Raw genomic sequence first — 27,719 nt, 5'->3', positions numbered from 1 at the left:
CTCTCCCGACTCCTTTCCGCATATCCCCGGACCTCCTCCCTCTCTCCCAACCCCGCGGCTAGACACAATGTCTGGCCAATCCAACGGCGTGGCGGAGAAGACGCACACGGCATCGCAGCGGTATCTGTCGACCCGCGGCGAGGATGAGGATGTATGTTTTGCTTCCATCGTACGCTGCAGAGCGGTGTGCGCATGGCACCACCGCGTCGTTTGCCGCCCTTGCGTGTCGTCCATGACCAATTCGACGTTTGGCTAACACCCCTCCCCCCTTCAGCTCTCCTTCGAGGAGGTAGTCCTCCAGGGTCTCGGCTCCGACGGTGGCCTGTTCATCCCGCAGGACATCCCCAAGGCGGCCGACTGGCAAAGCTGGGCCGGCCTGTCGTTCCAGGAGCTGGCGTTCCGCATCATGTCTCTCTACATCTCCCCGTCCGAGATCCCACCAGCCGATCTGAAAGGTATCATCGACCGCAGCTACTCCACATTCCGCACCGAGGATGTCACGCCGCTCGTGCACATGAAGGACAACCTGTACCTGCTGGAGCTGTTCCACGGCCCCACGTTTGCGTTCAAAGACGTCGCGCTGCAGTTCCTCGGCAACCTGTTTGAGTACTTCCTTGTGCGGAAAAACGAGGGCAAGACGGGCCGCGACCGCCACCACTTGACTGTGGTGGGCGCCACATCGGGCGACACGGGCAGCGCGGCCATCTACGGCCTGCGAGGCAAGAAGGACGTGTCCGTGTTCATCCTGCACCCCAGGGGTCGCGTCAGCCCCATCCAGGAGGCCCAGATGACCACGGTGCCCGACAAGAACGTGCACAACCTCGCGGTGACGGGCACCTTTGACGACTGCCAGGACATTGTCAAGGCTCTGTTTGCCGACCCGGCGACCAACAAGGCCCTGCGTCTGGGCGCCGTCAACTCCATCAACTTTGCACGCATCCTCGCGCAGATCACCTACTACTTTTATGCGTACTTTAAGCTCACGCAGGGCCCGCTCGCCGCCGAGGGGTTCAAGGTCGGCGACAAGGTGCGCTTCGTCGTGCCCACGGGCAACTTTGGCGACGTCCTGGCGGGCTACTTTGCGCACCGCATGGGCCTGGTTGTCGACAAGCTTGTCATTGCCACCAACGAGAACGACATCCTCGACCGGTTCTGGAAGACGGGCCGCTACGAGAAGCACCCCCTCTCGCAGCGCGAGCAGCAGGCACAGCAGGCGGGCACGAACGGTGCCGGTGGTCTGGCCGTCGACGGCGCCAAGGCGCACGAGGACGGCGTCAAGGAGACGCTCAGTCCGGCGATGGACATCCTGGTGTCGAGCAACTTTGAGCGCCTGCTGTGGTTCCTGGCGTACGAGTTCGCGGCCGTCGCGGGCATGGACGACGCGTGGAACAAGAAGCAGGCCGGCCAGGAAGTCGCCACGTGGCTCAAGGACCTCAAGACCAAGGGCGGCTTTGGCCCCGTGTACAAGGACGTGCTCGAGACGGCGCGGCGGACGTTTGAGAGCGAGCGCGTCAGCGACGCGCAGACACTCGAGACCATCAAATCTGCGTACCGGAACGGCGCCGAGGGCTACATCCTCGACCCGCACACAGCCGTCGGTTTCACGGCAGCCGAGCGTTCGATCGGCCGCACCAGCCCCAGCGTGCCGCACGTGGCCCTGTCAACGGCGCACCCTGCCAAGTTTGCCGGCGCTGTCGTCACCGCTCTGAAGGACGAGGCCGGCTTTGACTTTGAGAAGCAGGTCCGCCCGGCCGAGTTCATTGGCCTCGAGGACAAGGAGCGCCGCGTTTCGACGGTGGCCAACGACTGGAAGGCTGTCAGTGCCCTGGTCCAGAAGCAGGTGGACGAGGAGCTGTCTGCTCCGTAAATCCTGTCATCTTCAACATTGACGGCTTTCTTTTTTTCTTTCCAGCATCCTTTTCCATCTTCATATCCTGCTCCCATTCCCCTATTCCCCCTTTTGATGCCGTTAATCTTCAACACAGATTCTTCTGTCGGGTACACTTTTTATTTGTTTATTCATTTTTGGACTTAGAACGGTGGATGAGGTTGCATAACGATACAGCGGATCCAAGCGCAACGAGAAGTTCGGCACTCGGTGCTTCCTTTCGTCGCGTTTGGGGATCGTATTTGCTTTTCTTTTCACGTTTTCTTGCATATATGGCTGGAGAGTCTGGCAAGTGCAAAACACTCATTGCTTGGCTAGATGCAATGAACTCCAAAATAAAGAGAGAGAGGAGAACCAATTAGGAGGGCGATGCCACTTGGCCACATGTTTTTGACTTTGTCTCTTTGAGGCCGACGGCGTGCATTATGCATGCAGAAAACGCCTCTTATCACATACTGCACCCTGGCTGCCCTGCTCACCATGATTTGTGCATATGAGACAGGGACGAACCGGAAGACGATAGAATGAATTTTCATCCAATCATACCATGCAGCTGTGTCCTGTGTCCTGTGTCCTGTGTCCTTGTTCTTTGAAATATAAGACCCTTTGGTAAATGGCGCCCTGTCACCGAAGCGGGCGCTGCTTCCGAAGATGTGGCAGCCGAACACACTAATGTGGCTGCTTGGCACCTTCCCCCCTCACGTCATTGTGCTCTCCAGTCTCTGTTATTGCTTGCGCCCCTCCTTCCTTGGCAGAATGCAGCAATGCGCCGCGGGGCCCCTGCAGCATGCAATAATACGCCTGGATGGTACAAACGGTGAAGCATGTGCGTGCTCAGAATGCGGTTGGCGGTGAGGGGGGGCAAGTGAGTACCAGTTGCTCTGTTTGTCCTTTTCAGCCGCTCGTTTTGTTCGTTTTCTACGTGTTTCTCGTCCTTTTCATTGCTCCTTCCCTGGCGGCACTTTTCTCTGTCTTCACACCTTCCTTCTCTTTTTGAGAAAACGACCCCGCGACCCCCACTGCCCATCACATGCCCCTCGCTGCTACCTTTCAATGCATCCTGCCACCTCCGTACACTGGTAATACAGGAAGGCGCAGGTGACGTATGGGATAGTCCATAGGGCACTTTGGAGCACACCTGCCAGAAATGTATGAGAAGGAAACTGCAACCATCACGCCAAGTCAGCCACTAGACATCCCGGGAAGGCCCAACCTGGCGCATTGCAGGCAGATAAAAAGATAAGGACAAAAGGACGAAAGAAGGTTTAGCGAGGAAGGCGGCGACGGCGGGTAGTGTCCACCCCCCACCAATTAGGGCCGACCAGCGCCCGCCAGCAACGTCGGTCTTGCCTTTCCCGTGCAGTGCCCCACTGTTTTCTGCACCGTTGCTTTGGAGCTATGCTGTGGAGAGTCCCTTCCCTTACACGCACGTTCACCCGTTTGTCTCTTCGCCCTGTTCTTCTCCTCTTTTACTCATCCACACCAACAGACAAAGAGCGCCAACCGTTGCAGCATCATCCATCCTCGGCCACCCCAGCACATTCCTTTCGGCAGGTCTTTCTGCAGGCGCGGCCCTTGTCTCGATGTGTTCGTGCGATGACACAGCTCAGCCTAGCCGGCCAAACAAGCTCAGCCTTAGCCCTGCAATACCAGCCGACTGTCTTCGGAATGGCTTTGCCTGACCAGTCACTAGCTGCCACTCCCAGCGAACAATGACGCTCTATCTAGTCTCTCGCTGCTGCAGGTGGGCGATCACAGCTTAGACGAGCTATCTTACGGCTGGCTCTGTCACTCCCCCGTGCTGTTGTCTCGTGCTCGTCTGTGCTCTTTGTCTGATCTCGGACCGTACGGGAGCTTCGATCCTATGCGCTCCTCACTTTCCCCCCTCATCTTGTCTCGTGTTCTGTTCCCTGCACCTGTTCCTCTTTTCTTTTATCTTTAATGTATTCTGTAACAACATACCTGTTTTTCTCGAACTGACGGCATCGCATCCTATCCCACACTGGCCAGCTCGCTGTAACCATGGCCGCCCATTTCACTCTTCCGAAGAGCCTCCTTCTTCCCCTGCTGGCAGCGACAGCTGCTACGCCGGCCATGGCGTTGGACATCACCGTGTGGTCCGCCGTCGCATTTATCATGTACGGCGAGCGCACGCCGCTGGTCGGGCCCACAAGCCCGGAGCTGACGCCGCTCGGCGCCCAGCAGATGTTCAGCCAGGGCACGGCGTTCCGCAATCGCTATGTGCTCCAGGGCACCGCGAACGCCAGCTCCGCCGCCGACTTCCCCGTCTACGGACTCGAGAGCAATGCGCTGGACACCAACCAGGTCACGGTGCTCAGCACAGGCGACAGCTACGTTGCCGCAGGCGCGCTCGCCTTTATGCAAGGGCTCTACCCGCCGCAGACCCACGACTACGCCTACGACAACGGCGGCCGGTCGGCGGCTGTGCTTGCGAACGGCGCCCTCGTCAACTTCCCGCTCGACGGCTACCAGTACCCGCTTGTCACCACCGCGTCGCTGCAGGATCCGGCCTCCTCGTGGATCCAGGGCAATCTGGCTTGCACCCTGTACCAGCAGTCGGCCATCGACTACCACAACAACAACGAAGCTGCGGCACTCTACAACGGCACGCTCGGCCTGTACCAGTCGCTGTGGCCCACGCTCTTCCAGACCGTGTTCTCCGAGACCAACACCAACTTTTACTTTGCCTACGAGCTCTACGACTACGCCGCGTACATGTACAACCACGATCCCCAGGTCGCCAACGCGCTCAATGCCTCCCTGCTCGAGGACCTGCGCATCTTTGCCTCCGCCCAGCAGCGCGACCTCAATGCCAACCTGACCGTCTCGGGCAAGTACACCGGCGACATGATCCGTGCCGTGACCGGCCGCATGCTTGCGCAGCAGGTCGTCAACTTTTTCCGTGGCAACATTCTCAACAGCGGTGCCAACAACAAGCTCAGCCTCATGTTCGGCTCCTTTGAGCCCTTTTTGGCCTTCTTCGCCCTGTCCGGCCTCCTGGGCGGAGACGATTTCGCCGTCTTCGAGTATCTCCCTGGCAACGGCGGCGCCATGGTCTTTGAGCTCTACTCCTTGTCGGCCAACGACTCGACCGTGGCCAACAACACCGTCTACCCGGGCCCGTCCGACCTGTTTGTGCGCTTCCTGTACGTGCCGGACACCGATGCCGACAGTAAGTTGACCTCGTACGATATTTTCAACAGCACCCAGGTCAACATCCCCTACTCGGCGTTTGCCAGCGCCATGCAGGGCATCGGCTTCGACTCGGTGGCCGTCTGGTGTGACACCTGCGATGGTGTGAGCGTGTTTTGCCCCGGCATGCTGGAGAATGCTGGCTACGGCGACAGCTGCAGCAGTGGCTCCGGGTCGTCGGGCGGTGGCAGCGGAGGCCTCCGGAGTCAGAGCGGTGGCATGGCGCCCGCCGTCGCAGGCGTCATCGGGGCGCTTGTGACGCTGGCCGTGGTTGGTTTGGCGATTCTGGCGGCCATGCTCCTGGGGGGCCTCCGCTTCTTCTTCGCGGGCGGCCGCCGCGGCAGCCACGGCGGCAACAATGGCACGGACAAGTCGGGCATCTTCAAGAAGCGCTTCAGTTTTGGCAGCGGCGGCTTCAAGGGCGGCGAGCGCAAGATGGCCGACGCCGATGTGGCCGTCTCCAAAACGGGCGTGGGCCACGAGCGCGTCGGCAGCTGGGAACTGCGCAATGGAAGCAGCGCCGGCAACAACACGGCGGCCGCAACGTCTGGTACCTCTGCAGCGGATGCAACGGATGTCGAGTCTGGCGAGCCTGCGACGCGCACAGAGCGCGTCCGGTCAACCATTGTCAACCGCGACCCCGGAGAGGACGATGACGGTATCATGGCCGACCTGGGACTCAACCCTGTCGACCCGCGGGAGCATATCTAAGTTCATTCCCGTCAAGATCTGGACACCCAATGGCCCCCATTTGGCATATCATGAAGCTTCCTTTCTTTTCCATATTTTTACTCGTCGAATCGTCTTATCACTCCGTCTTGGTATATACCCTCTCATTCTGGCTCTCTTTTTGATACCCATATTATTGTTGGACTTTTTATACCCCGGTGTTTTATTTGCTGGGTTTCGAACACACGCATACACCGACCACATCGTGGCAATCGTTACCATTTGGCTCTTATGAGGTATTTATGTCCGGACAGGAGTTTGGAATGGATGCTGTTTTTTCTGATTTTTGTTTATCGGAACAACTTGGGTTTCACCCGAGAGTTGTTTCTTTAGCTTGCTTTGACTGCCACAATCCTGTATTTTGAAGCCATTATCGTACCAGGTCACTGTCCTTGCAATGTCATACTACATTCATAATACGTTACATTCGTTCCAATAAAAGTTATTGTCGTCTCATCCTTGTATTCATTTCGTATCAATCGAGTATGGGGGTATTTTAACTTGCAGCAAATGGAAAGAAGTGGTAGAAAATGGGTGGCCCCTAGGGAGTGCAAGCGAGAAGAAAGGACAGAAATGAAAGAACAATAACGTCCAAAGCGAAAACAGAAAAACGCAAGGGTCATGTGCTGCTGTATATGTGCTGCCAAGTGCCACTTATGCGGCGAGAGTCGGCTGGATGCCAGCTTCCTTTTCCTCGGCCTTGCACGCATTTTCAAGATACTTGAGCCAGACCCCAGGTTCAGCGGCGTGAGACAGTTTCAGGTGCTGGCCAAACATGTCCTCGCGGTAGAACTTCTTGCCACTGGCCTTGCAGTCATGCAGCTTATGGTCCACCTCGATATGCAATGTCAGGGCCTGGTCATGGGCGGTCTTGTCGTTGGCGCCGGCCACACTGTCTCCACCACTGTTCGACGACAGTGACGCCGGCCGCTGGAACTGGCGACCACAGAAGCCACAGACATCGTACGTGGTTGTGCCGTCGCTCACCCGTTGGAATGCCAGCAAGGGCGTCGCGAGGCGGCGGCACGACCAAGAGAACGGCCGCAGGTGAATGGTGGTGATGTGGCGCTCGGCTTCGTTCATGCGGCTGAACCGGCGGCCGCAGAACGCACAAATGTGTGGCTTCTTCGTCTGGTGCACCTTGAGCTCTTCCATCGTGTTGAAGCGCTGCGGACGTTTCGGGCAACACGTGCAGACCAGCTGCCCTTCGTCGTCATTAACGGCCATGCCACTATCCGCGGCACCGCTGGTATTGTCATCGCCGCTGGGTGCTACCACATTTATAGCCGTTGCGGTGCTTCCGACGCTGCTGCACCCGCTTTCGGAGACGATCGAACCGGCCTTTCCATGCGACACGGTGGCGCCGTTGCCTGGCTTCGATGGGAGCGGCAGAGAAGTAACGGGAGTCGCTGCAAGAGTACCGGGATTGAAGGACGGGAACGAGGCTGCAGACAATCGGCTTGGGAGCGATCCGATGCTGCTGCGTCGCTCGGTCATCAGCAGGGACGTGCGCGGCGACGACGCGGACGACATCGGGCCGACGGACGATGGCGGGCTGATCACGCCCGTTGTAGACCGAGGCGCCGATAAGGAGCTTGCAAAGCTCGTCGTTGAAGAATTGGGGCTGGAGTACGCCGAATACGATTCGGATTTGATACCACGGAGTCTCCGCAATGGCAACACCGCATCGGAGCCCTCCATATTGACATCGCCTCCTGCACCTGTCCCACCGTCAACCTGGCCCATGTCGAAATCCAGTGATCCGATGTTGAGTAGACGTGTCAGGAACTGGTATGACGACTTGATGCCCTCATCCGACCAGATATTGACCGCGCAGGCAGAGCGACCGGCGGCGAAATATCGATCCGGAACAAACATGTCGGATGGCGCCCCGTCCTCTTCGGCCAGAAGCGATTGCTGGAGCTGTAGCCCGCCGCTGCTGGACACGAGCGGGTCGTATTGGAACGAAACCGCAATGAAGAGAACCGTCACGAGATGGAGGTACTGGCTGCTGTAGAGGACGTCGGCGTCGTCCGAGTCGGGGTACAGCAATTGTTGTTCGATGACAAGCAGGGCACGGCGAACGTACGCCTGTATGCACAAACTGTAAAATGTCGAAAGCCACCACCGGCGGTCACGCAAGTTGACTTTGCGGAACATGAGCAGTGACAGCTCTTCGATGTACGTGTCGATGCAGTTGGCCAGCTCCCGGAGGCAGTTGATACTGCAGCGGTCACTCTGGCAGGTGCTGTGAAGGCGAGCATCGAGGATATGAGCCGAGTTCAGTCGTAAAGCATCGAGGCAGTTGCGAAGACACACCAAGGACAGGGACACCATGGGAGACTACAACAAAAAAGAAAAGGAAGAAAGAGACGTTAGTAATGACAGCAGGCACAGCAACCCACATTATCCAATTTTGCGTCGTCTTACCTTTCCGACTTCCACTTCATAGAGGCATGCTGTTTCCAAGAGCATCATGAAGCTCTCAACCGACTCGATCTCCAATACGTTGAGGCACTCGCTGTTGTCGGCCAGCTCCCAGGCGATGCTCGAGATGAGATCTGAGTAGGTCGAGGACGTCTCATGAGCCTGGCAGGTAACATTGAGAGACTCATTCGCTCTGTACCGGCCATTGCGAATGGACTGTGAGAAGTGCTGTGCGGCAACAGAGTGGCCATGCGTGCGCAGAAAAAGGGCCGGGTTGTCTAGGACAAGTTTGTTGTCGGACAAGCACTGCATCTCGGCTTCACGGAAGCAATGCGACACGACGTCGGGTTGTCCCGGTGGCGGGCCGCCTGTCAGGTCGTCGACGACGTTCTCTGCCGCCAGGATGGCTGGCATCTTATGAGAGCAAGAGGCAAGAAGGGAACGGGACTTGGTGCAAAGCACCTGTGGTGGCATTGCTTCGCGCAGGTTACCGCGCCGACAGCCAATCAGTGGCCACGGAGGGGCGTCTTCGCGGAGATCGGGAGCAGGGCAATTCTTACATGGAATGCCTGGGTCGCATTTTCGGCGCAGAATCTTGCATCGCCAACACGCACCACCTGCCCATTCCAGGTCCTTGATGTCTTTGCGGCTTTTTGCACTGAGAGGACCCCGGCGGCCTCGTGGTCGCCGTGACGATATGCCGGAATGAAAAATACTCCAGCTGCTCGACAGGCGGTCACCAAGCGACGGCGTGTCTTGGTGGGTTTTGTCGTCTTCGCCAGGGACCCCTTGTCCAGGCAGAGCCAGAGATGACACAACGGAGGCAGCAGCACTGCTGTCATTGCTCAGCCGCCGGGCCGGCGGGGGCGTGAGGCCAACAGACAGCCCGACTGTGTTCGTGTCTTGTTGCAGAAGGGGGAAAATGACGGGCGGGGTGATCGTAGGCCGTTTTTGGGGGCTGCCATCGCTGCCTGCCGGCCGTGGGCCGCGAGACGAAGGTACGGTAGGCGTCGCAGGTGGCGCTGCGGCGGAGGCCGGCGAGGCGGGAGGTGCGGAGTGTATGTCGCTCGCGAAAGTCGGTGTCGGCTGGGGGACCAGTTGTGATGGTACGGTCGGTGGTTGCGAAACAATGGCCGGAGTTGATTCGTAGTTTACAGGCCCAAAAACTGACGATCTCCAGATCGCCGCCTTCCGTTGCACAGGATCGTAACTGTAGCTGAGCTTGAACTTCAGAGCCAGACGGTGTAGCACAGCTTCTTTGGCCGCATCGCAGCTGTCGAATGTCAGCTTGTCACCTGCGAGGTGACTGCCGCGCGAAAAGATGAGCAAATCATCGTACAGCTCCAGCGTCGCAGGCTCGTTGAGGTCCAGGCCAGCGGCGGGTGCCAGCTGCGCACCGGAAGGCTGGGCGGCAGCTGGGGATGGGAGAACCGATGGGCCCTGGTGAGTGTTCTGTTGAACACTCGTGGTGTGGACTTGGTTTGAGAGCACAGCCGCTGTTTCGTCGTCCGGGAAGAGGAAGTCGTCGGGCCCCATTATCTTGCCAGTTTTGTTCAGGTCGGGGTCTGCAAAGTTGGATGGCAACGAGCTGATCTCAAACGACGGAACCGAAGCTTGGCTGCTAGAGAATGACTGCGTGTGCTGTAATTGTTGAAATTCGTGCTGCTGCTGCTGTTGCTGAGGCTGTTGCTGCTGTTGATGTTGCTGCTGCAAGGGCAGCTGGTCGCGCAAGGCTAGCTGATGCTGATGCTGTTGCTGACGCTGCTGGCTCTGGGGTTGCTGAGGTAGAGGACGATGGGGGGGCTGCATCTGTTGTAGTTGATGTAGCTGTTGATGGTGGGGCTGGTGGTGATGCTGGTGGCTCAGGTTCTGGTGCTGCGACGGTATCGTTGGCGACATCTGAGCCAGCGCAGGTGTCTGCGGCTGGTGCGAGGTGTTGACAGTCTGGTGAGGCGGCGGCGCGTCCCAAGAGCTCACCCAAGACGCGAGTTCAGGGTCATAGTCCAGGTCCATCGGATCTTGAGACCAGACCGCGTACGTGTCGTCGCCGGCAAACGATCGATGGGATGCGGTACCGTCCGGCGCCACCAGGCCACCGGCGTCTGTGCCAGGCGGCTGCATACCGTGTTGGTGTTGTTGCTCAAAGACGTAGAACGACAGGTCGGAACCGGTCGGATGTGCTGTGCCGTCCTGTTGTGGCTGCTGCGGCACATGGAGCCCCAAGGCATCCCGAATAGCGGACGCCGACTCTGCGGACGGGTCCATTGGCATATCCATGGTGAATTGCGACGTCGGCGAGCGCTCAAGGCATAGGTGTGCTGTCTGCGTCGCTGCTTGTTGCCTCTTGGTCGTGTGGCTGCTTCTGACGTCGAGATGGTTCGTTGTGGTTCTGGCCTGATTGGATGTTCCTCCGAAACACTGACACACGTCAACCGGGCCGCGGCTGTTATCGTAAATGCAGCGCTCGCTCGCAAGGGAAGCAAAGAGTGTGGCTGTTCCTCTTTCTCGCCCTGCCTTGTATGCCGTCGGTTGTCTGCTCGATCGACCCCCCGTCGTCTCGTTTGCCTTGGTCTCTGTACTGCGGTAAATGGGGGAAGCGGCCGCCGATGGACGCTGCAGGCGCAAATCAGGCGTGGCTTGACATTTGGCCTGATCACGGGTTTGCCAGAGCTCGGCAGCCAGGGGCTAGCGGTCGATGAGAAGCAGGCGTCGCAGGTTGCGCGTGGATGGTCAACGAAATCATTCAATGTGCATCTATGTTGAAAAGGTCAGGTAGCTTCAGTTAATAAAGTACGCGGGACGATGCATTTGTTTCTCGTTTCGACTTTTTTACTGCTAGGGAAGGGGGGGCCGTGGGCCTGGGGTGGTATAGGCCTCGTTTCCTCATTGCCCTCGCAACAAGCTCTTGTCCTTGGCTCCTTCCATCATCCATTTTCCCATTCGCTCTCTCTTTCCCTCCTCCTACCCAATTTTTTTACCAGTCGGCAGGTGCCAGCCAACCACAATAACACACAGAGGAAGGCGCATGCGTGACGTTCTGAGCAAGGGGCAGGAGCGAGCGTACAACCAAGTCAGCCACCTATCTGTGCCAACCCGCCAACTTACCGGGGTGTGCCTTGCTTGTTTGCTCCCACCAGCTTTTGTATGGAGATATGTTCGCAGTGCCTAGGTTCCCAATGTGAAAAACTGCCCTGCCTCCTACCTGCCCACGCTGCCCCCTCGTATCCCTGCAAGCTGCAAAGTAAAAACTACAACGGTGGCCGTTCCTGTGGTGAAAATGGGGACGTGCGACAAATGCCTGAGAGTCCAGGAAGGTAAGAAGGGGGAGTGGGGCAGTGTTCGCACAAGGCAACCAATGGTGCCGTTAGCAGCATGAACACCCGGTCTGCCGGTGCGGTCCTCCCCATTTGGGAAGAGCAGGCAGACAAGAAAAACAGGTGAGAGGCATGAGCGAAGCATGGGAAGGAGCGAGAGATATCCCATGAACAGTCACAACAGAGCGGGAAAGAACCAACCTCGTAAAGCGGCAGCAAGAATCAGGATAAAGTGGCAGAGGAAAGAGCGGAGAGGAGAGAGGGTCAAAACGCATGTGAGCCTACCTCTTTCCTGCTTGCCGGGAATGCGTCTTGCCAAGGATAAACAACTAGCCGACCGCCTCTCCCCACGTCGCTTCCTCTTTCGGCAATGGTCCGCGGACAGATGGCGTGATGAGTGGACAGAGCTCCAAGATGCGTAGGACATAGCATGCGATCCTCCTAAATACGATGCCCAGCATAAACAGCACAGAGTATACGACATGCTTGTCAATACGATGCCGTGACCTCGATACGACTGCGATGTACGACGTACGGAGTACGACGATACGTATTAAGTATGGTTTTGCCTTTGATATTTTCCACGTGGCAAAGCGTGGCTGTGGGTCGTCGACCTGTTTGAAAGGGAAAAAGGACAAAGCGAGCTACTGGTAAAAGGTACATCCGTACTTAAGTGTTCATTGATATTACTGACTAGAATTGGTAGACGGGAAAAGAATAGAAAAGAAAATGCATCGAACCGCCGACAACGCCATGCTCGCTCGCTTCCATTACCATGCTGCGCCCCAAACCCATCAAAGTGAACCTCCCGGAAAATAAGAGGGAAAGAAAATACCGAAAGAGCAAATGGAAAAGGGCCGACTCAGTTGTCTCGCAGAGGCAGCGAACCGCCCGGCCGCATCACACGTCCGCCGCCGCCAGCATTGACACCGCCGACACCCATTGACCGCTTCATCATAGCACGTAGCTGCTGCTGCTTCCGCTCGAGGGGACCGCCCGCCGTGCTGGCCAGGCCGATTGGACCGGCGGCAGCATTGTTGCCAGTGCTGCCGCTGCTACCGTTGCCGGCAGCACGCACCTCTCGGCTGTCCCGCTTCAGCGTGGCAAAGGGACTGACGGTGCCTTCCCGCAGCCATTGCTGTAGGCTCGGCTGTGCGCGCGTCGGGTTGTTTGTGGTGGTGTTGGAGCGGTTTAGTGTGTTGGTCATGGTCGAGGTGCCCGTGGCGTAGATGGACGGGGAGACCACCGGCTGCTGCGGCTGCTCTTGTTGAGACGCTGGCACAGCGTTGTTGGCCGGCCCCGTTTCGCCCGTTGGTGTCTTTGGGAAGAGGGAGAAGGACGAGCGTCCATTGATGCTGTTGTTGTTGCCGTTGTTGTTTGCTCCACCGCTGCCTTTCCGTCCGAATGGCCCTTGCGGTAGGCCGCCGGCCATGCTGATACTGCTGCCACTGCCCGATCCAAAGGCGCCAAAACCAAAGCCAGCACCGACATCAGCACCAGCAGTTGCACCTGCACCTGCACCTGCGCCAGGTTTGTTGGTCGTACCAGCGCTTCCGCCCAACATGCCTCGTATGTACGCTGCTTCAGGACGCTTCTCGTCGAAGCCGTCGCCCTCTGCGTTGGCGCCCGTCATAGACGGCCGCGGTGGGTCTTTGAGATCGATTGGGTAGCCATAGGTGCCCCGGTTGCCGCCGTCGCCATCACCGTCGCCTCCCTGCTGTTTGGGGTACCCAATTTCACCGCGTGTGGCAATGAGGCGCGTCCGGCGGCGTTTCCGGTTCGACTTGTAGCGCAAGACGAGGTAGAAGGCGAGAATGGTCAACAGCGATGAGCCGACAAAGGCGCCGACAATGGCCAAGGCCGCCTGCGTCACCGACACGGCCGTGCCTTGCGCTTGCTGCACTTGCGTGGCGGCATCGGCGCGCGCAATGGTCGCGTCCGCTTGCGCCGACTGCACCTGCGACGCAGCCGCCTTGGCAAGGCTGGCCGCGCTGACGCTGGCGGCAGCGATGATGGCCGACGCGCTGCTGGTAAGGCTGGCCATGTTGGATGCGATGGCGGCGTTGGCGCTGCTCTCGGCGCTCGAAATGGCACTGGAGACGGCCTGCGAGGCAGACTGCGAGGCCTGCCGGGACGCGTCCTGTGCAGACTGGGCCGACTGCTGGGCCTGCTGGACCGAGTTTTGCAGCTGGTTGATGGATTGCGAGAGGCGGTCGGTGGACTGCGAGAGCTGGGTGACTTGCTGGGCGAGCTGCTGTGACGTCTGCGAGACGGAGCGGCTGGCCTGGCTGATGGACGACGCGACGAGGGAGATGGACTGGATCTGGGCACTCAGAGCCTGGATCTGACCGCTGTTGTCCTGGCGGCGGGCCAGCGCCGGTGGTGGTGTTTGCCGCGGCTGGCGTGCGGCATTGGCGGGTGCTGCATGGTCTCTTTCTGCTTCTCCCTGCGCTCTGCGCATCTCGTCCCTCTTTACAGCCGCCTGCAGCATCTGCTGTATCTGCTCGTCGGCGTCGGCGGCCATGATGTTCGGTTCGGCAGCAGCCGCGGCTAGCGGCGCTGCCAGTCGGCGAAAGAGCTCGACCACGTTGTCGCCACTGCCACCGTCACTGCCGCCATCACTGGGTCCTGGTATCCTTGGTGCTACCAGGGCTTTGCTAGTGCTTGTATTTATGTCGAGTCCCCCATTTGCCCGTGCAGGACCAGCTGCTGCTGCGAGAAGCAGTGGCAGCCAAACTGCAGCTGGCCACCACCGCATGTGGCACTTTTGTCTCGCCATTCCAAGTATGGAGGTCGTATTAAGAGTGTGTACGCTGAGATTCGTAGATATAAAACGCAGCGGTGATGTAGAGTGATAAGGGTATCATAAACAAAAGGCATGCAAGCAAGGAATCATCGTCCTTGGTGACTAAAGTGATGATAGGAAAGTCCGAAAAAGCTCGGGAGGCAAGAAAATCAAGTAAATAGGCAAAAAGAGAGAAAAGGAAACAAAAAAACAAAACCCGTGGGAGAAAAGAGATGGGGGAACAAGAAGTAAAAAGGAAAAGTGGACAAAGACAGAAAGAGAGAGATCCGGGTTAGAAGGCTTGTAAGACGTACTAGAGGATGAAATAAGATGGACATATCGGTTTCCATTTGCCTTTTCCGGGCATCGTGAGCCAAACAATTCATGCAATCGTCGACCTGTCTCTTCTACAAATGGCAAACCAGGGTGCCGGCGAGGTTGCCTCCGGAAAGACGGAGAGTATGGGAAGGAGTCACAGTAACCCAAGCAAAGCATGAAAACGGTTGAGATTGTCAAGTCGGTCGAGACACCTGTAACCACCTGCGGTCGATGGGGCCAAGCAATCCATCTTTTCTCTTCGAGTTTCCCCGTCTGGTACTTTCCAAATGGCTCCATCGTCCGCGTATTTGGACCCTACACGTCGTGAGGGACATTGGGCGATCACGTCGTATGACCTGCGATGGATACCGAGGAGACAGAGAATAAGGCAGAGAGAAAACGTTCTTCATACGGTCAAGCCAATGAGATGCAATATGGCCCAATTCGTCTCCATGGAAGACATGCGTCCGCCCCCGTAACCTGTCAACCCGGGGTTTGGAACGTCTCATCGCTGGCCATCCCCCTTGTCGCTGTCTTTATCTATTTTGCAATCGAACTACCTTGTGCTCTGGATCCAAAGCGGAAAGTATGCGACGCGATGCCCGTTGCAACAATCAGAGGCAGAACAAGTAGGGATTTCGGCGCACATCGTTCAGCACTCCCCGTTCTCGAGAGTGATACTCTGAAACAATGACAGCTTTCTAGCAGCGAAAGGGAAGGGGGGAGACAGGCATCACGGTAGGAGTAGACAGGGGACAGGACAGGTAACAAATGCAAGCCATACGACGTACTAGAGTTGCAAAGGTTAGATACAAAAGAGAAACAGTAGAAATATCTTTGATTTCAATACCGCCCTTCGGAATCGTTCGTCTTGGTATATAACCATTCTTGTACGCCGTACAGCCGTTTTCTTTCCCAGGTTTGCAGACAAATGTTTGTTTCGTGATGTACTGCCTAAAGTGAGACTCGCCATCCACGCCAAACACCAGAACAGACGACAAACGGGACATTTTAGACAAGGTCTAAAGATCGTTGCTTCCAAGTCCAAAAAAACCGACATCAACGGGTAAAGAGGGCTTGTCGTAATGCTCGGCGCCGTCTACCTGGTCGACGCCATCACCAAAATAGTGACACTAGAATTCATCGCGAGGTTGTATTCAGTGCCCAAATCCACCAACTGTCCCGTTTCTGCCCTGTGGCATTTCCATTATGCGTTTGACATTTTCCTGTCAAAATCTGGCGATCTAAACGGCCGGGAGAGACAGGAACAAAAAGTGCGCGAGGAGCGATGTCGGATAGAGCGAGGATCGCCCGTCTCAAACCCGCCTGAGACTCGCCCAGAAATCGCCCAAAACCATGCGACAAGACCGTCTTTCATTTATGCGTTTTGCACTGCCAGACCCTGCCACCGTCCTCTCAGTGTCAGTATGTCGGTCTTGTCCCTTGTGTTGCTTATGCCACGTATTTCACCACGCAAATAAATACTAAATTAAAATAACGCAACTCAAAATCGTCGAGCTCGACATGGATACAAAACCAGAAACAACAGTAACGCCGTAGATAATACCGTACCACATAAAACCCCCGGCTCTTCCAGCAGAGGGCTGGGGGCTGAGAGCCGAAAGCTGCATTACGCATGCGCGCGCAGCATGCCGCCATGCTTCTTCTTCATATTCGTCTTCTGCTTCTTTTCTTTTTGTCTTCCACGTCCACGCAGGCATGCTAAAAGAGGTACGTTGGTCCCTACTTTCCACATACCGCTCTCCTCATCGCCGTAACCAACATCCAAACAAGAGACATAGAGAGGCACCTTTTTCGGCACGGCTCCATACTCTCCTCTCCCATTCTCCCATGGTCCATTCTTGTCCTATCATCAAACTCTTCTTCTCCATCCACCCCGGCGTCCTCATTCGAGTTCATCCACCACGCGACCTCGCTGCCAGCCGGCTTGGCCACGCGAGACGCTTAGACGGGCAGCTTGAACTTCTTGCCCTTGAACACCTTCTGGTAGTAGATCCAGAAGAAGTCGCTGTACAGGATCGTCTGGATCACGCCTGCCACAATGGCAATCCAGTCCACCTTGTGATGGGGCTCCGTCACGTAGCGGTACACCCAGTTGGGAATGTAGAGCGCGCGGTACAGCCCCAGGGCAAAGATGTAGTGGGTCGTGATGGTCTCGGCCTCGCCTGTGCGCTGCAGCATAAACAGCTGCGGCAGGATGGCGACGGCTTCCAGCCAGATGGAAAAGGCCCAGAGGATCTCGGACACGGTGTACTTGTACGGCACGAGGATGCCCAGCACCGCGGCGCCGCCCAACAGGTACTCCACGCGGAAGGTGTCGAGGTTGGGGTCGTTGGTGGGCTTGTAGGACGTCGTCATGAGGTAGAGGATGTAGCCCTGGGATGCAATGAAGAGGACCTTGAAGATGAAGTTGTATGCGCTCTCGGTCGAGAAGAGGTCTGCCGCGGTCGGTTAGCAGGGGCCGCCGGCGGTCGGTCGCCGCTGCGAAAGGGAAGAGACGTACCAAGGTATCTTGTAATGTAGACGATAAAGTAGAGAATTTGTGACTTGAACGAGATGCCCGAACAGCTCTATCCCAGTCAGCTGCCAATCTACGTGCGATCGATGCCACCTTCTCTCAACGTACCTTGAGCTGGATCATCTTGTGCAGTAAAATGCCAATCGACACCAAATGGGACAAGTCCCCTGCAGCTGCTGTTAGCCCATGTGCTCTCCGCCTCCTGCCATCGGCTCTATTTCTGTCATGGATCTTCGCTCCCGCCGTCGTTACGTACCAAACACGCGAAAAACATTCAACCCCATCGTGGCGCCCTTGTCTCTCGGTCCGCTGCACTTGGCAGGATAGGAGGCGCAGCGGCGCGGAAGGCCCAGTAAACAGTCCCAAACGGGGGCAAAGCAAATGAGCTGCTGTCGTCGCCGGTAGTCGTCGTTGGTATCACCGCTGTCGTCCAATCGTCGATGCAGCTGTTAGCTGTGCCGGTTTGGTTTTGCGTCAGGGGAACGTGCGGGAGCCGGATTCGTGGAAAGGATGCGCAGGTTCGCAAACGCGCGTATCGTCGGGATCAAAGGCGAGGAGAAAGGAGCGAGAATCCGTCGAATGCAGCGATTGAATGACAACGACTGCCGAGTGTTATCTGTCCCCTTGTGGAAAGTGGAAAAGTGGTGGATTGTTCTTGCCGAAATGAGAGCAGAGTGCAGCCCGCGCCGGGAGGTGCAAAAGGGAAAGGACACGAACGCGATTTGCTCCTTATTGGCTGCATGGCCCACCGAGAGAGATGAGAGAGAGCTGTCCCGCGTTGTGGCCTCTAGCGCGTTATGCCCACTGAAGGTGCCGAGTGGATCGCCGCCACAGCGGCACACAGTGAGCAACGGCCGCCCTTGTGTGGCAACAAATCTCAGCTAGCCGTCCGCCACAAGTACCCCTTCTACCAAAAACTGCTACAAGGTACTTCGGCTACTGCTCACCAAGGCGAGAGGCGGTCCGCCAAATCTTCCGCTTCTGGACGTTTCCTTGGCCCCCGCCATAGGCCCCAAGCTAGCGCCTTCCCGTCGTTGTCATTCAACATTACCAAGCAGGCGCACCAAGGCTAGGCGGCCGAGGCGTTGCGCCAGACGCTCACGGAAGCTTCGACGACATCCCATAAGACGCTCCTGCCCGCCTTGTTGCCCTCCCTACGGGGGCCCTGTGATAACAAAACAAATATCTACGGGGCCAACGGCCAGTTGCAACGACTTTTCCACTTGCTCCGCAATTATACTCTTCCGACTGTCTTTTTCTTTCTCAGCTGGCCATATCTTTACTACGTCATCCTACTCTGTGTACAAGATAAACATAGCGTACAGACAACCGCCACACGTCACCATGCCGGCAGACGAAATAACAGACGCTGCCTCTCCGGCCGACGATGACTACGTCGAGATTGTCGTCACCCATGGCAAGAAGTCGTACACGTTCCACATGCCGTCCCAGGCCACCGTCGAAGACATAGTGCTCCTTTGCGAGATCGAGTTGCAGGGCCAGGCGGCGGACGGCGAGCCAGCCACGCACTACACCGTCACAAGACTGATTGCACCGCCGCCCGTCGGCTTGATCAATGTGACAAAAGACGGAAACAATGTCCTGTCCGACTACATTGCTCGCCTCGCGGCTGCGGGACGCCGTTCGACCAAAACACAGCAGCAGCAGCAGCAGCAACCGCCCAACCAGCTGAAACTCATTCTCATGGCCACGCCGTCCAGCGCCATCCGGAACGTGCGTGAGGCCAGTGAAGAGGCCAGGCGGCGCATCTCCCGCATGTCCCTCCTGCGGCAGCGTGCTGTTCCCGCGAAGCGGACTGCACGACAGGGCGTGCAGACCGTCTCCGGCGCCAGCTCCTACACGTTTTCCGACATCAAGCCGCTGCCCCACCTCCCCGACCCGGACCGCTCGCTTGCCTACCTCCATCGCCTGCGCGACGACCCAGGCATCCGCCATGTCATGCAGACGCACCAGTTCCGCGTCGGCCTGCTGACGGAGATGGATCCCCGCCTCTACACCGAGGCGAACCACGAGGGCACGTCGCGCACGCTGGGCCTCAACCGCAACCACGGCCAGGTCATTGAGCTGCGGCTTCGGACCGACGACTTCACCGGCTACCGCGACTACAAGACGGTGCGCAAGACGCTGTGCCACGAGCTGGCGCACAACGTGCACGGCCCGCACGACAAGCACTTTTGGGCGCTGTACCGGGAACTGGAGCGGGAGGTGGAGCGCGTGGCCGACAGCCGGGGTGGCCGCGCCGGCGGGCGGACGCTGGCGGGCGGCCGTGACGGAGACTTCTACGAGCCGCCGACGGCCTCGTCGGACGACGACCAAGAACACGACCACGTCGATGCTGGTGGTTTAATCGGTGGAACCTTTGTGCTGGGCGGCGCTGAATCCAGCGATCTGGGAACGTCGACGGCGACAACGACCGGGCCTGTCGATGGCATTGCCGTCCCGCCTGCGATGGGCGACCGCGAACGGCGTGCGCACGCGGCGGAAGCGCGGCTTCGGCGGGGCACCGCCGGCGAGGGCGGTGCTGCCGGCAACGACACTACGGGCAATGATGGCTCTGGCCAGTCCGCTCGCCAGTAGCAGGTGGCTGATGCTTTTCACTTTCCTTTCTTTTTCTTCAGCCTGTATTTTGGCCTTTATGGCATGGCCTGGCATGGCATCTGTTGACTCTGCATTGCGAGGGCGTTTTGAGGGTATCTGTTGTTTTTGTATGGTTTGGTTTGCTGGTTGTTTATTATTATTTACTAGAGATGCATTTTTATGACAGCATTGCATTTGATGCATTTGATGCATTTGAATATACTGTTGCGCATCGCACCACTGCTAGAAAGCAATTGCACAAGGGGAACCTCATGATAGTGAACTTGTAAACTTGTTCGTTGCTTTTGGCCCTTCCATTCGGCGTGTCTGCACATTCAAAAGGGTATCTAACACCAAAATGTAGCGAGAGCACGAACAACACGCTCGTCCCATCACAAAGCGTGACTTCTAAAGAGAGCTCAGGTAGTTTCGACAGAAATAGCCCTGTCGGCAGTAGCCCCATACCCAAACGCCATGTATGCAAAAACATTATGCTGAATAACATGACGAACTACATGAACCAAAAAATAAAGGTAGGCCGTCCGGTAACGCCGTCGTAGGTTGCAGGAAAAGCAAAGAATATAAAAGAAATATGTCCTGGTCGGAAAACGTAGGTCGACGAACAGTTCGTGGTCGCAGTAGGACGTATGTCGATGATGTACGAGCGTAAACGATGCTCAGCGGCTGAAAATGCCGCCGTGGTATCCGCGCTTCGTCTGTGCGGCGTCCTTTTCAGACGAAGCGGCTTCCTCGGCCGTGGCATTGATGTGCGCCTGCTTCGTATGTGGCGGGTTCTTGACCCATTCCTTGGCTTCGTGGTTCCATGTATGTCTGGTTGGTTAGCAGGATGCATTTGGCGTTTGTGTTTGTCTGTGTGTGTGCGTATGCGTGTGTGTGTGTGTGTGTGTATGGCACATACCCCTCCCATTGCGTAGCGACGAGGCTCTTGGAGCCATATTCGTCGGTCAGGATCTTGTCGAAGCTGTACGGGATCGTCGCCGGCACGCCTTCAAACTCGGTCTCGCGCATGGGGTACAGCTCGCGCGTCCGATAGCGGTGGAAGTTTTTGCAGCTCCAGATGCCCGGGCTGCGCTTCGGCTCGCGCTCGGCCAGGCCGGTGATGTCGATGAACATGCCGTTTGACGTGTCGATCCAGCGCGCGTCGATGATGTTGAGGCCGTCGCCGCGGGGCAGGCCGTGGTTGGGGTTGATGTCCAGCAGGTACTCCTTGACGACGTCCTCGCCCGTGGCGTCGTCGCGGTAGCGGTACGTGTGCAGGGTGCGGTTGTAGTGCTTTGCCAGATAAAAGAGCGTCACGTCCGACACCTGGACGTCCAGGTCGTAGTCCCAGGGCATGATCCGGCCGTTCCACCACCAGCCGAGCAGCGTGCCGTGGGCCAGCCAGGTCTCGACGTTGAGCGAACGGAACGTGGTCAGGTACGAGCGGATCAGATGGCGGAGGGCGGGGCGGTGTTCGCCGTAGGGGACGAGGCCCTTGAAATAGCGAATGTCGTAGTGGCCGAGCTCGTTGTCGCTGCCCGGCTCATGGAAGTACTTGTCGCCTTTGACGGGGCGGTTGGGCGGTCGTCTCTTTGCGAGGCGTGGTGATGCAGGTGGCTTCGCCAATGGCTGCTTCGCGGCGGCGGTGGTTGCTGAAGTCGGGCCGGGTACAGTAGCTGCAGCAACGCGTGCTGGTGACTCTGTTGTCGCGAGCACAGCGCAAAACAAAAACGAGGCGACCAGGAGAAAGATATGCCGCAGGGAGGTCATGGTGGGCGACATATGGGCGAGAAACGCAGTTCAACGAAACATGGAAGCAGACATGAATGGCGCACTAGATATGTCGTCCAGGCTCGTGGGACACAAAAGAGTCACGATATAATTTGTAGAGGAAACGCCGGGGTGTGTTCTGCTCAGCTGGATCTCGTCTGGGTCGGAGATCTGCAAAGCCGAATCGCAAGCCGAAATCCGTGACTGAGAGGATGAAATGACAAACAACAAACGAAGTCAAGAAGACAAGAGAATGGAAAAGAAAGAGAGGCAAGCCAAGGAGTGTCGAAAATAAACAATATGTGAAAAAAGGAGAACACAAAACAGACCCAGCCCGCCTCCGAGGCTGGGCGATGGTTGGTTCTTTGTACGTCTATGGTCGGTCGTTCAACTCAGGGACAGAGCATCAAGCGAAACGAGAAGCGAGAGTGAGGACACGAAATATGGGCCAAACTACGTAACTACTTATTACGCCGCCCCTTACGAGGCATGGCAAGAGCGGCCAAGACAACGCGGAAGGCGGCCCTGGGTTGTGTATGGACAGGAAGGTGCAAACGTACACATACCCCGAAAGTGAGAGGCATGCTTGGTGCAAGTACAACTCACCGTGCGAGGAAGCTGACAGAGACTTTTCAGACGAGCAAATGCCCATCGGTTCTGAAAACAGAGTTCTGATGACGGGACTTGGACAGGACTCGGAGAAGCTGAGTATTTCCTTGAATGGCAAAAGGCCACGCGGTCAAGGGACCATCTGCCAGAACCTGCAGCACACACTGGAGCCCGGTGGATTCACAGAGGCCAAAAACGAGACCCTTGCAATAAGGCATACGTAAGTCTTGGCGCTAGATGCATACTGTGCTGAAGCCAGACGGAGGACACGGAGTACTTGGGTACCTAGGAGAGTTGGCAGGCACGCGACCAAGGAAGGAAGGGACAAAAACAAAACGCGCCTTCCTCTCTTTTTGTTCTCTTCACTACTGCGGTCAATGCAAATGGAACGGGAAGGTGCGCTGCCTTGGCTCTTGGCTCCGTGCAGCCGTTTTGGCAAAATGCAAAATGCCAAAACCAATACAAGAGTTGTAATAGTCGTGGTGTTAAAGATGGTATACGAAGACAAGAGGACTGGACAGGAGAGCACACGACACAACGGCCGATACACTCAGGGCAAGGCGAGTTGGAGGAGATCTTGGCGCCAAAATCTTTAATCAAGTTCTTGGCAGGTGGGTCCGCGCCAAGCCAGTGAGAGCTCCTGCTTTGGACGGCGTTATCTTGGTATCTTGGTGCGTTGAGACTCTGCTGGGTCTGTGTCGTGTGTCTTCTGCCCGGGTACGAAATATTGGCAGGTACAGTTCCGGAGCACGGAATAGAGCCTTCCTTGTGAAGCGTCGTCCCGCGTCTCCCTTGAAGAGTCGTCAGACAGACTCTCGCTTTAACGGCTCCTTCCTCCAGGGTAAGGGCAGTTCTTCCTTTCCTCTGTACATTGTAAATTGCAATAAGGCCAAACTGACGGAAGGTGCAGCCGTGTGTGGAAAGAGCGAGGGGCTCTCCTGCCAATGCCATGCTAGCGACTGCTTGCCGCGCGTCCTGTCCCCTTTCCGAACCCACTTCCCTTTTCGTTCACTCCTTCCTCTCAGTTGCATGTGTGCTTGTATTTGCCATTTGAGTTTACGGAGCGCGGAGTGACTTTTATTGCACCGCGGTGGACAGCGTCTATCATCTCACGTAGGCACGTAGGGTCTCCTTAAACTCGCACATAAACTTAATTTTTCTCGCGCGAAAAAGTCGCACTGGACTCTGTGTTGCTCCGTCGCAAAAATACGTAGAAGGAGATTGAAGAAACAGTGGGTCTGCCGTCTTGGCGCCGTCATGCCAGAGGCGTGGAAAGAGCATGGCGCCAACGGAACACGGCTGCCAATGAGCCTCACAACAACGGGGCCTGGAGGCTCAAACGACACGCAAACATCCTGACAATTGTGTGCCGGTTTGCCGGGTCTGGCATTTGACTGGAGGAACAGAGTATTGCGACTATGCCGTGTGCCGTAGGTGCGGTCGGGCTTTTCTACATTATCCAATGGGAGTAATTCGTACGGCTGCCTTTCTTTCGGCAAGCAGCAATTATTCAGCCAGTATTGAATCTGATAAATTGTCTGCTGTTCTGTGGCAGAATTGACTGACGAGAGCGCTACAATACTAAGCAATTACGGCCTTCTTAGTTATGGAGTGGCGCATTTGCAATATCCTTGCGTCGTATATCGAGATTCGTAGCCTACCCGCAAAGCGGCTTCGCAGTTGAGAAAGAGCCCCGAGTCGGTGTGCTGCTACCGTCTTTACTAATACTGGTTTTGTCGTTCCAGACGACTGTCATGTCCAGTATTGAAGTAGCGTTTCTCGTGTGTTGGGCGTGTGACAGTAATCCTCCCAGCAAGCAGAAACGTGAAACACGTAAACACGATTCTGTCGTTCAACACGCCCGTTTGTTTCCAGGAATGTGGGTTCAAAGCCAGGGCCGGTGTGCAAGGGCAGAGCCTTCCACGTAGACGCCGCGGCGTCGGTATTCTTTTGCCTATTTTAAGAAGTGGACAAAAATGCAAAAAGATATTTATAAAAAAAGGTACAAATAAATAGAGGCCTCGTCTCCTTCGTCCGGGCGTCCGGTTTCATCGACGATCGGTCGATCATTTACGACAGTGAGCGGCGCAAACAGGCAAACAGGCAAACAGAGCAAATGAACAATGCATTCAAACTGAAGTCTCGTATGTTGTATTTCGGCAATACAATAAAAAAGGTTCATTGCCCGCCACGTAGCCAAATTTATATCGTATTATCATAACAAACAACTCAAATGTGTCTAGAATAAGTAGACAAGAAGCCAAAAAAGAACACCAAAAACAAAGACAACGGTCAAAAAGATGCCAGAATAAGACAGGGCTGGAGGGCTCACACATCCGTACTCTGCGGATCCCGGCCCGTAAACAACTTGTAGAGACGCCGGCTCAGCGCCGGCCCGACAGTCCGGTCAGACAGTGCGCCATTGCGGTTCCGGCTACGCAAGCAGGCTTCGAGGGCCAGCGGTCCTTCGTCGGCAAACCCGCGCAACAGCTTCGGCACCGTATCGTAGCGCGCGGCCACGCCCATGGCGATCGGCTCCGTCACCCGCGCCACCTGCTGCAGCATCAGCACGTACGATTCGGCGGCGTCTTCGCCCGTTGCAATCTGCCCGCTGTCCATGCAGAACGATGACGCCGCCGCCGCGTACAGGGCGTCACGCTGCTGGCGGTAGCGCGAGAGAGCAATCTGCTCCGTAAAGACCTGGATCCAATGCGCCGTGTCCAGGCCACCACTCGTCTCGTGGACGAGCACATGCCCTTGCCCGTCGCTGCCGTCACCGTCGGCCCCGCCTCTGTGCTCCATCTGCAGATCGAGAAGCGCCTCATCCACGAGCGCCTCGTCCAGGTGCTGCGGTGCTTGCTTCTGGCCCCGTCGGCCCAGCCGTTGTGATGGCCGTGCTGCCTGCTGTGCGGTCGTTGCTTGCGCACCGCTCCCGCTCCCGCTCCCCGCCTCGCCCCGCACGGCGGCCACAAACTGGCGGTTTCTGATCGTCTTGTTTCTGCTCCGCCAGTCCTTCAGCCCTTCAATCAGATACACAATCGTGTAGCCTGCAAAGGCGGTCTTCATGGCCGCCACATGGCTGTCGAGGTCGTGGCCACCCGTCTGATGCAGGACGTCGGGGTCGCCGTCTCGTGCCAAAACCAACCGCACAAACTCGTCGCCTCGCACTACCACAAGGGCATGCTTCTCGTCCTCGAGACGTGTGGGGACGGGCACCCAGTGGCCCAGGTCCGGTTTGTAGTCATTGGATATCCTGCGTCGCCACGTCACAATGTTGTCGACGGGGCGGCTTGTCCACTCTTCGTGGGCGGCCTTGACCGCGGCCAGCTTCTCTTGGGTCGTCTCCTTGGTTGCCTGGGACAGGGTCGAGGGCAGCCGGACGACCATCTCGGGTGCGGCCGCGGCCTTGGTCAAGCGAGACTTGTTGGCGTCGTGAAACGCGGCCGCCTCAGCCTTCTCTTTGGCTTTCTTTTGTTTGGCCAAGTCGGCTGCAATCTTACGCCGCTCTCTCTCAATCTCCTTTTCTTTTTGTCGGCGCTCCCTCTCGGCTTCCTTCGCTCGCCGCCTCTCTTCGGTGTCGAGTTGCTTCTTCTTCTGGCGGTCAGTCGCCACAGTCTCGTCCAACGAGGGTCTCCTCTTCACTGTCCGAGCGGCTCGTCGAGCTGAGGATTGTAAGGGTGATTTTACTGGCAGGTTCGATTCGGTCACCTTGCGGCTCTCCCTCCACTCTGCCAGAAGCGCATCGGCAGTCGCCTTGTCATACACGTCGTCCTCTTCGTCGGAAAAGACCAACGGCGGGCCCTCTGAAAAGCTTCTTCGTAACTGTCTCTCGCGGTGTGGCTGCGTGTATGTCGGTGCACGAATGCCAAGATGATCCTTCCTGGACCTTGCAACGGGGGAAGCGACAGATGGACTGGAAAACAGTAGGATTTCATCGCAAGGTTCTCTTTGCTGTCCGGCTTGCTTGTCTCCGAGCTGATCTGTTTGCCAGACGTCGGCTCCTGGCTGTTGCGGCTCCTGTCGCTTTGGAGATTGCCGCCGTGATCTGGGCGACGGGTTCGCAAGCAGGTCGTCAATATCGACAAAGTCAGAGTCGATCGTTGATGGCCGCGTCGTTGACCGAGACCGTTCACGTTCCGAGTCAGAAGAACTCAGTAGGTCAATGCATGCCGCATGGTCCTTTGGTGCACTCGGCAGCGGGGTTTGAGTTGGGCGTACGGTTGGTGGGAGGGCGTCGTCAAAGACATCACAATCATCAAGATCGTCAACGAGGTGCACAGCGCGGTCATTAGGATCCGCGGCGGGTGAATAAAACTGGACAGGCAGGTTGTGCCGCGGTGGGCTGTCGGTGGTCTCGACCAAAGGCGAGGAGGGCATTGCTCGCCGGGAGGCCACGCTCGGCGAGCCAAAACACGGAGACAGCCGTATGCGCTTCGCTGGTCTGCCCTGCGCAGCCTCGGTACTGTCATCACTGTTGGCAGCATTGGCTCGGAGTCGCTCGAGCGCAGCCCCAGCAGCCTTCTCTCGCATCGACTCCTGCAGCGGGCTTCTGTGTGCTGGCGGCCGTGGTTGGCTCGGTGTCCGGCTCAGAGCCGGCAGACTTGGTGTAGGAAAGGCACCAAGGAAGGGAGAGGTAAGAAAATCGTCCACGGGGAAACTTGAGACGCCAGGTCGAGCAGAAGGCCGCGCTGCTGGAGAGTGGTGGCTTGGCTTGGACGGCGCCGGGTTATCGAAGATCTCGATGACGTCCGCATGGACGTCCACATTCCGTCCTGCCGTCGTTGGAGCCAGCTTCGGTAGGTTAAGCCGTGGCGGCGGAAGCGTTGCCTCCTGTGACGATGCAACTGCAGTGGTCCGAATGTTGGCTGGCGATGCAGTGGGCGGGTGCGGCGTGACAAAGGCGCCGTCCGAGTTGGAGTCGTCGCTTAAGAGAATGACGACGTCTCCCGCCATAGTCGATGGTGGTGGCGGATACGAGAAGCGATGGCGAGTTGGGTGCGAGAACGTCAATATCAACGTCGCATCGTTGCCAGTGAGATCCAACAGCAAGGGAATGGCAGAAGGAGGGGAAGGAGGGACACAAAATGGCCGTTTGTTGACATGGTCAGCTGCAGGCAATTAGCGGCCGCATCCAGCAGTCGCGACCCACCGCGCGTCTATTAATGCACCCAACGCGAAAGAGCCACGAAGGTCACGTGCGATAGTCAGCGGTAATTAACATGAAAGCGCAGTCGTGCAGGCAGAGAAGGCACGATCGACCATCTACCAACCAGCTGGGTGAACGGCACATTCTCATATATTTGCCCTTTGCGAGCAGTATCTTATTGTTGCTGCTCATCACACAGAACGGCGCCAAGATGGTTCCTCTCACAGTAGCTGTATGATGGGTGGGGCATACGGGAGACGAAAGACACTGTAAAGCAAGCAACCACAAAATGGGACGTTATCCCTTTGTACGATTGTTTAGTTGTTCATTTATGCGACATCAACATTTCTTTTCCTTAAGCACTGTCAAGCCGTCTCAAAGTA

The 27,719-nt window shown here is 57.0% G+C and overlaps 8 protein-coding genes across 8 annotated transcripts; 3 read left to right on the top strand and 5 right to left on the bottom strand.

Annotated features, from left to right (window-relative positions):
* Positions 1-67: 67 nt before the first annotated feature.
* SPSK_02376 (threonineeeee synthase) lies at positions 68-1,867 on the top strand (the record flags this gene model as incomplete). Its single annotated transcript, XM_016729248.1, has 2 exons — positions 68-151; positions 275-1,867. 2 exons carry the CDS (start codon positions 68-70, stop codon positions 1,865-1,867), a joined length of 1,677 nt encoding a protein of 558 aa, XP_016589486.1.
* A 2,043-nt stretch (positions 1,868-3,910) lies between these two features.
* Positions 3,911-5,812, top strand: SPSK_02355 (histidine acid phosphatase; the record flags this gene model as incomplete). The annotated part of the gene is made up of 1 exon (XM_016729227.1): positions 3,911-5,812. The coding sequence occupies one exon, from the start codon at positions 3,911-3,913 to the stop codon at positions 5,810-5,812; it is 1,902 nt and encodes a 633-aa protein (XP_016589485.1).
* A 672-nt stretch (positions 5,813-6,484) lies between these two features.
* Positions 6,485-10,534, bottom strand: SPSK_02158 (c2h2 finger domain containing protein; the record flags this gene model as incomplete). Its single annotated transcript, XM_016729035.1, has 2 exons — positions 6,485-8,173; positions 8,261-10,534. 2 exons carry the CDS (start codon positions 10,532-10,534, stop codon positions 6,485-6,487), a joined length of 3,963 nt encoding a protein of 1,320 aa, XP_016589484.1.
* Positions 10,535-12,433: 1,899 nt separating this feature from the next.
* SPSK_02351 (uncharacterized protein) lies at positions 12,434-14,350 on the bottom strand (the record flags this gene model as incomplete). Its single annotated transcript, XM_016729223.1, has 1 exon — positions 12,434-14,350. One exon carries the CDS (start codon positions 14,348-14,350, stop codon positions 12,434-12,436), a length of 1,917 nt encoding a protein of 638 aa, XP_016589483.1.
* Positions 14,351-16,639: 2,289 nt separating this feature from the next.
* SPSK_02747 (ER lumen protein retaining receptor) lies at positions 16,640-17,336 on the bottom strand (the record flags this gene model as incomplete). The annotated part of the gene is made up of 3 exons (XM_016729614.1): positions 16,640-17,133; positions 17,199-17,265; positions 17,322-17,336. The coding sequence occupies 3 exons, from the start codon at positions 17,334-17,336 to the stop codon at positions 16,640-16,642; spliced, it is 576 nt and encodes a 191-aa protein (XP_016589482.1).
* Positions 17,337-18,557: 1,221 nt separating this feature from the next.
* SPSK_02559 (uncharacterized protein) lies at positions 18,558-19,811 on the top strand (the record flags this gene model as incomplete). The annotated part of the gene is made up of 1 exon (XM_016729428.1): positions 18,558-19,811. The coding sequence occupies one exon, from the start codon at positions 18,558-18,560 to the stop codon at positions 19,809-19,811; it is 1,254 nt and encodes a 417-aa protein (XP_016589481.1).
* A 677-nt stretch (positions 19,812-20,488) lies between these two features.
* SPSK_02608 (uncharacterized protein) lies at positions 20,489-21,581 on the bottom strand (the record flags this gene model as incomplete). The annotated part of the gene is made up of 2 exons (XM_016729476.1): positions 20,489-20,642; positions 20,731-21,581. The coding sequence occupies 2 exons, from the start codon at positions 21,579-21,581 to the stop codon at positions 20,489-20,491; spliced, it is 1,005 nt and encodes a 334-aa protein (XP_016589480.1).
* A 2,937-nt stretch (positions 21,582-24,518) lies between these two features.
* SPSK_02241 (crossover junction endonuclease EME1) lies at positions 24,519-27,143 on the bottom strand (the record flags this gene model as incomplete). Its single annotated transcript, XM_016729114.1, has 1 exon — positions 24,519-27,143. The coding sequence occupies one exon, from the start codon at positions 27,141-27,143 to the stop codon at positions 24,519-24,521; it is 2,625 nt and encodes an 874-aa protein (XP_016589479.1).
* Positions 27,144-27,719: the final 576 nt, after the last annotated feature.

Source organism: Sporothrix schenckii, assembly GCF_000961545.1.
Source record: "Sporothrix schenckii 1099-18 chromosome Unknown Cont43, whole genome shotgun sequence".
Taxonomy (NCBI): domain Eukaryota; kingdom Fungi; phylum Ascomycota; class Sordariomycetes; order Ophiostomatales; family Ophiostomataceae; genus Sporothrix; species Sporothrix schenckii.
The sequence above is the reverse complement of the archived record's forward strand: the minus strand, read 5'-3'. Positions and strand labels throughout refer to the sequence as shown.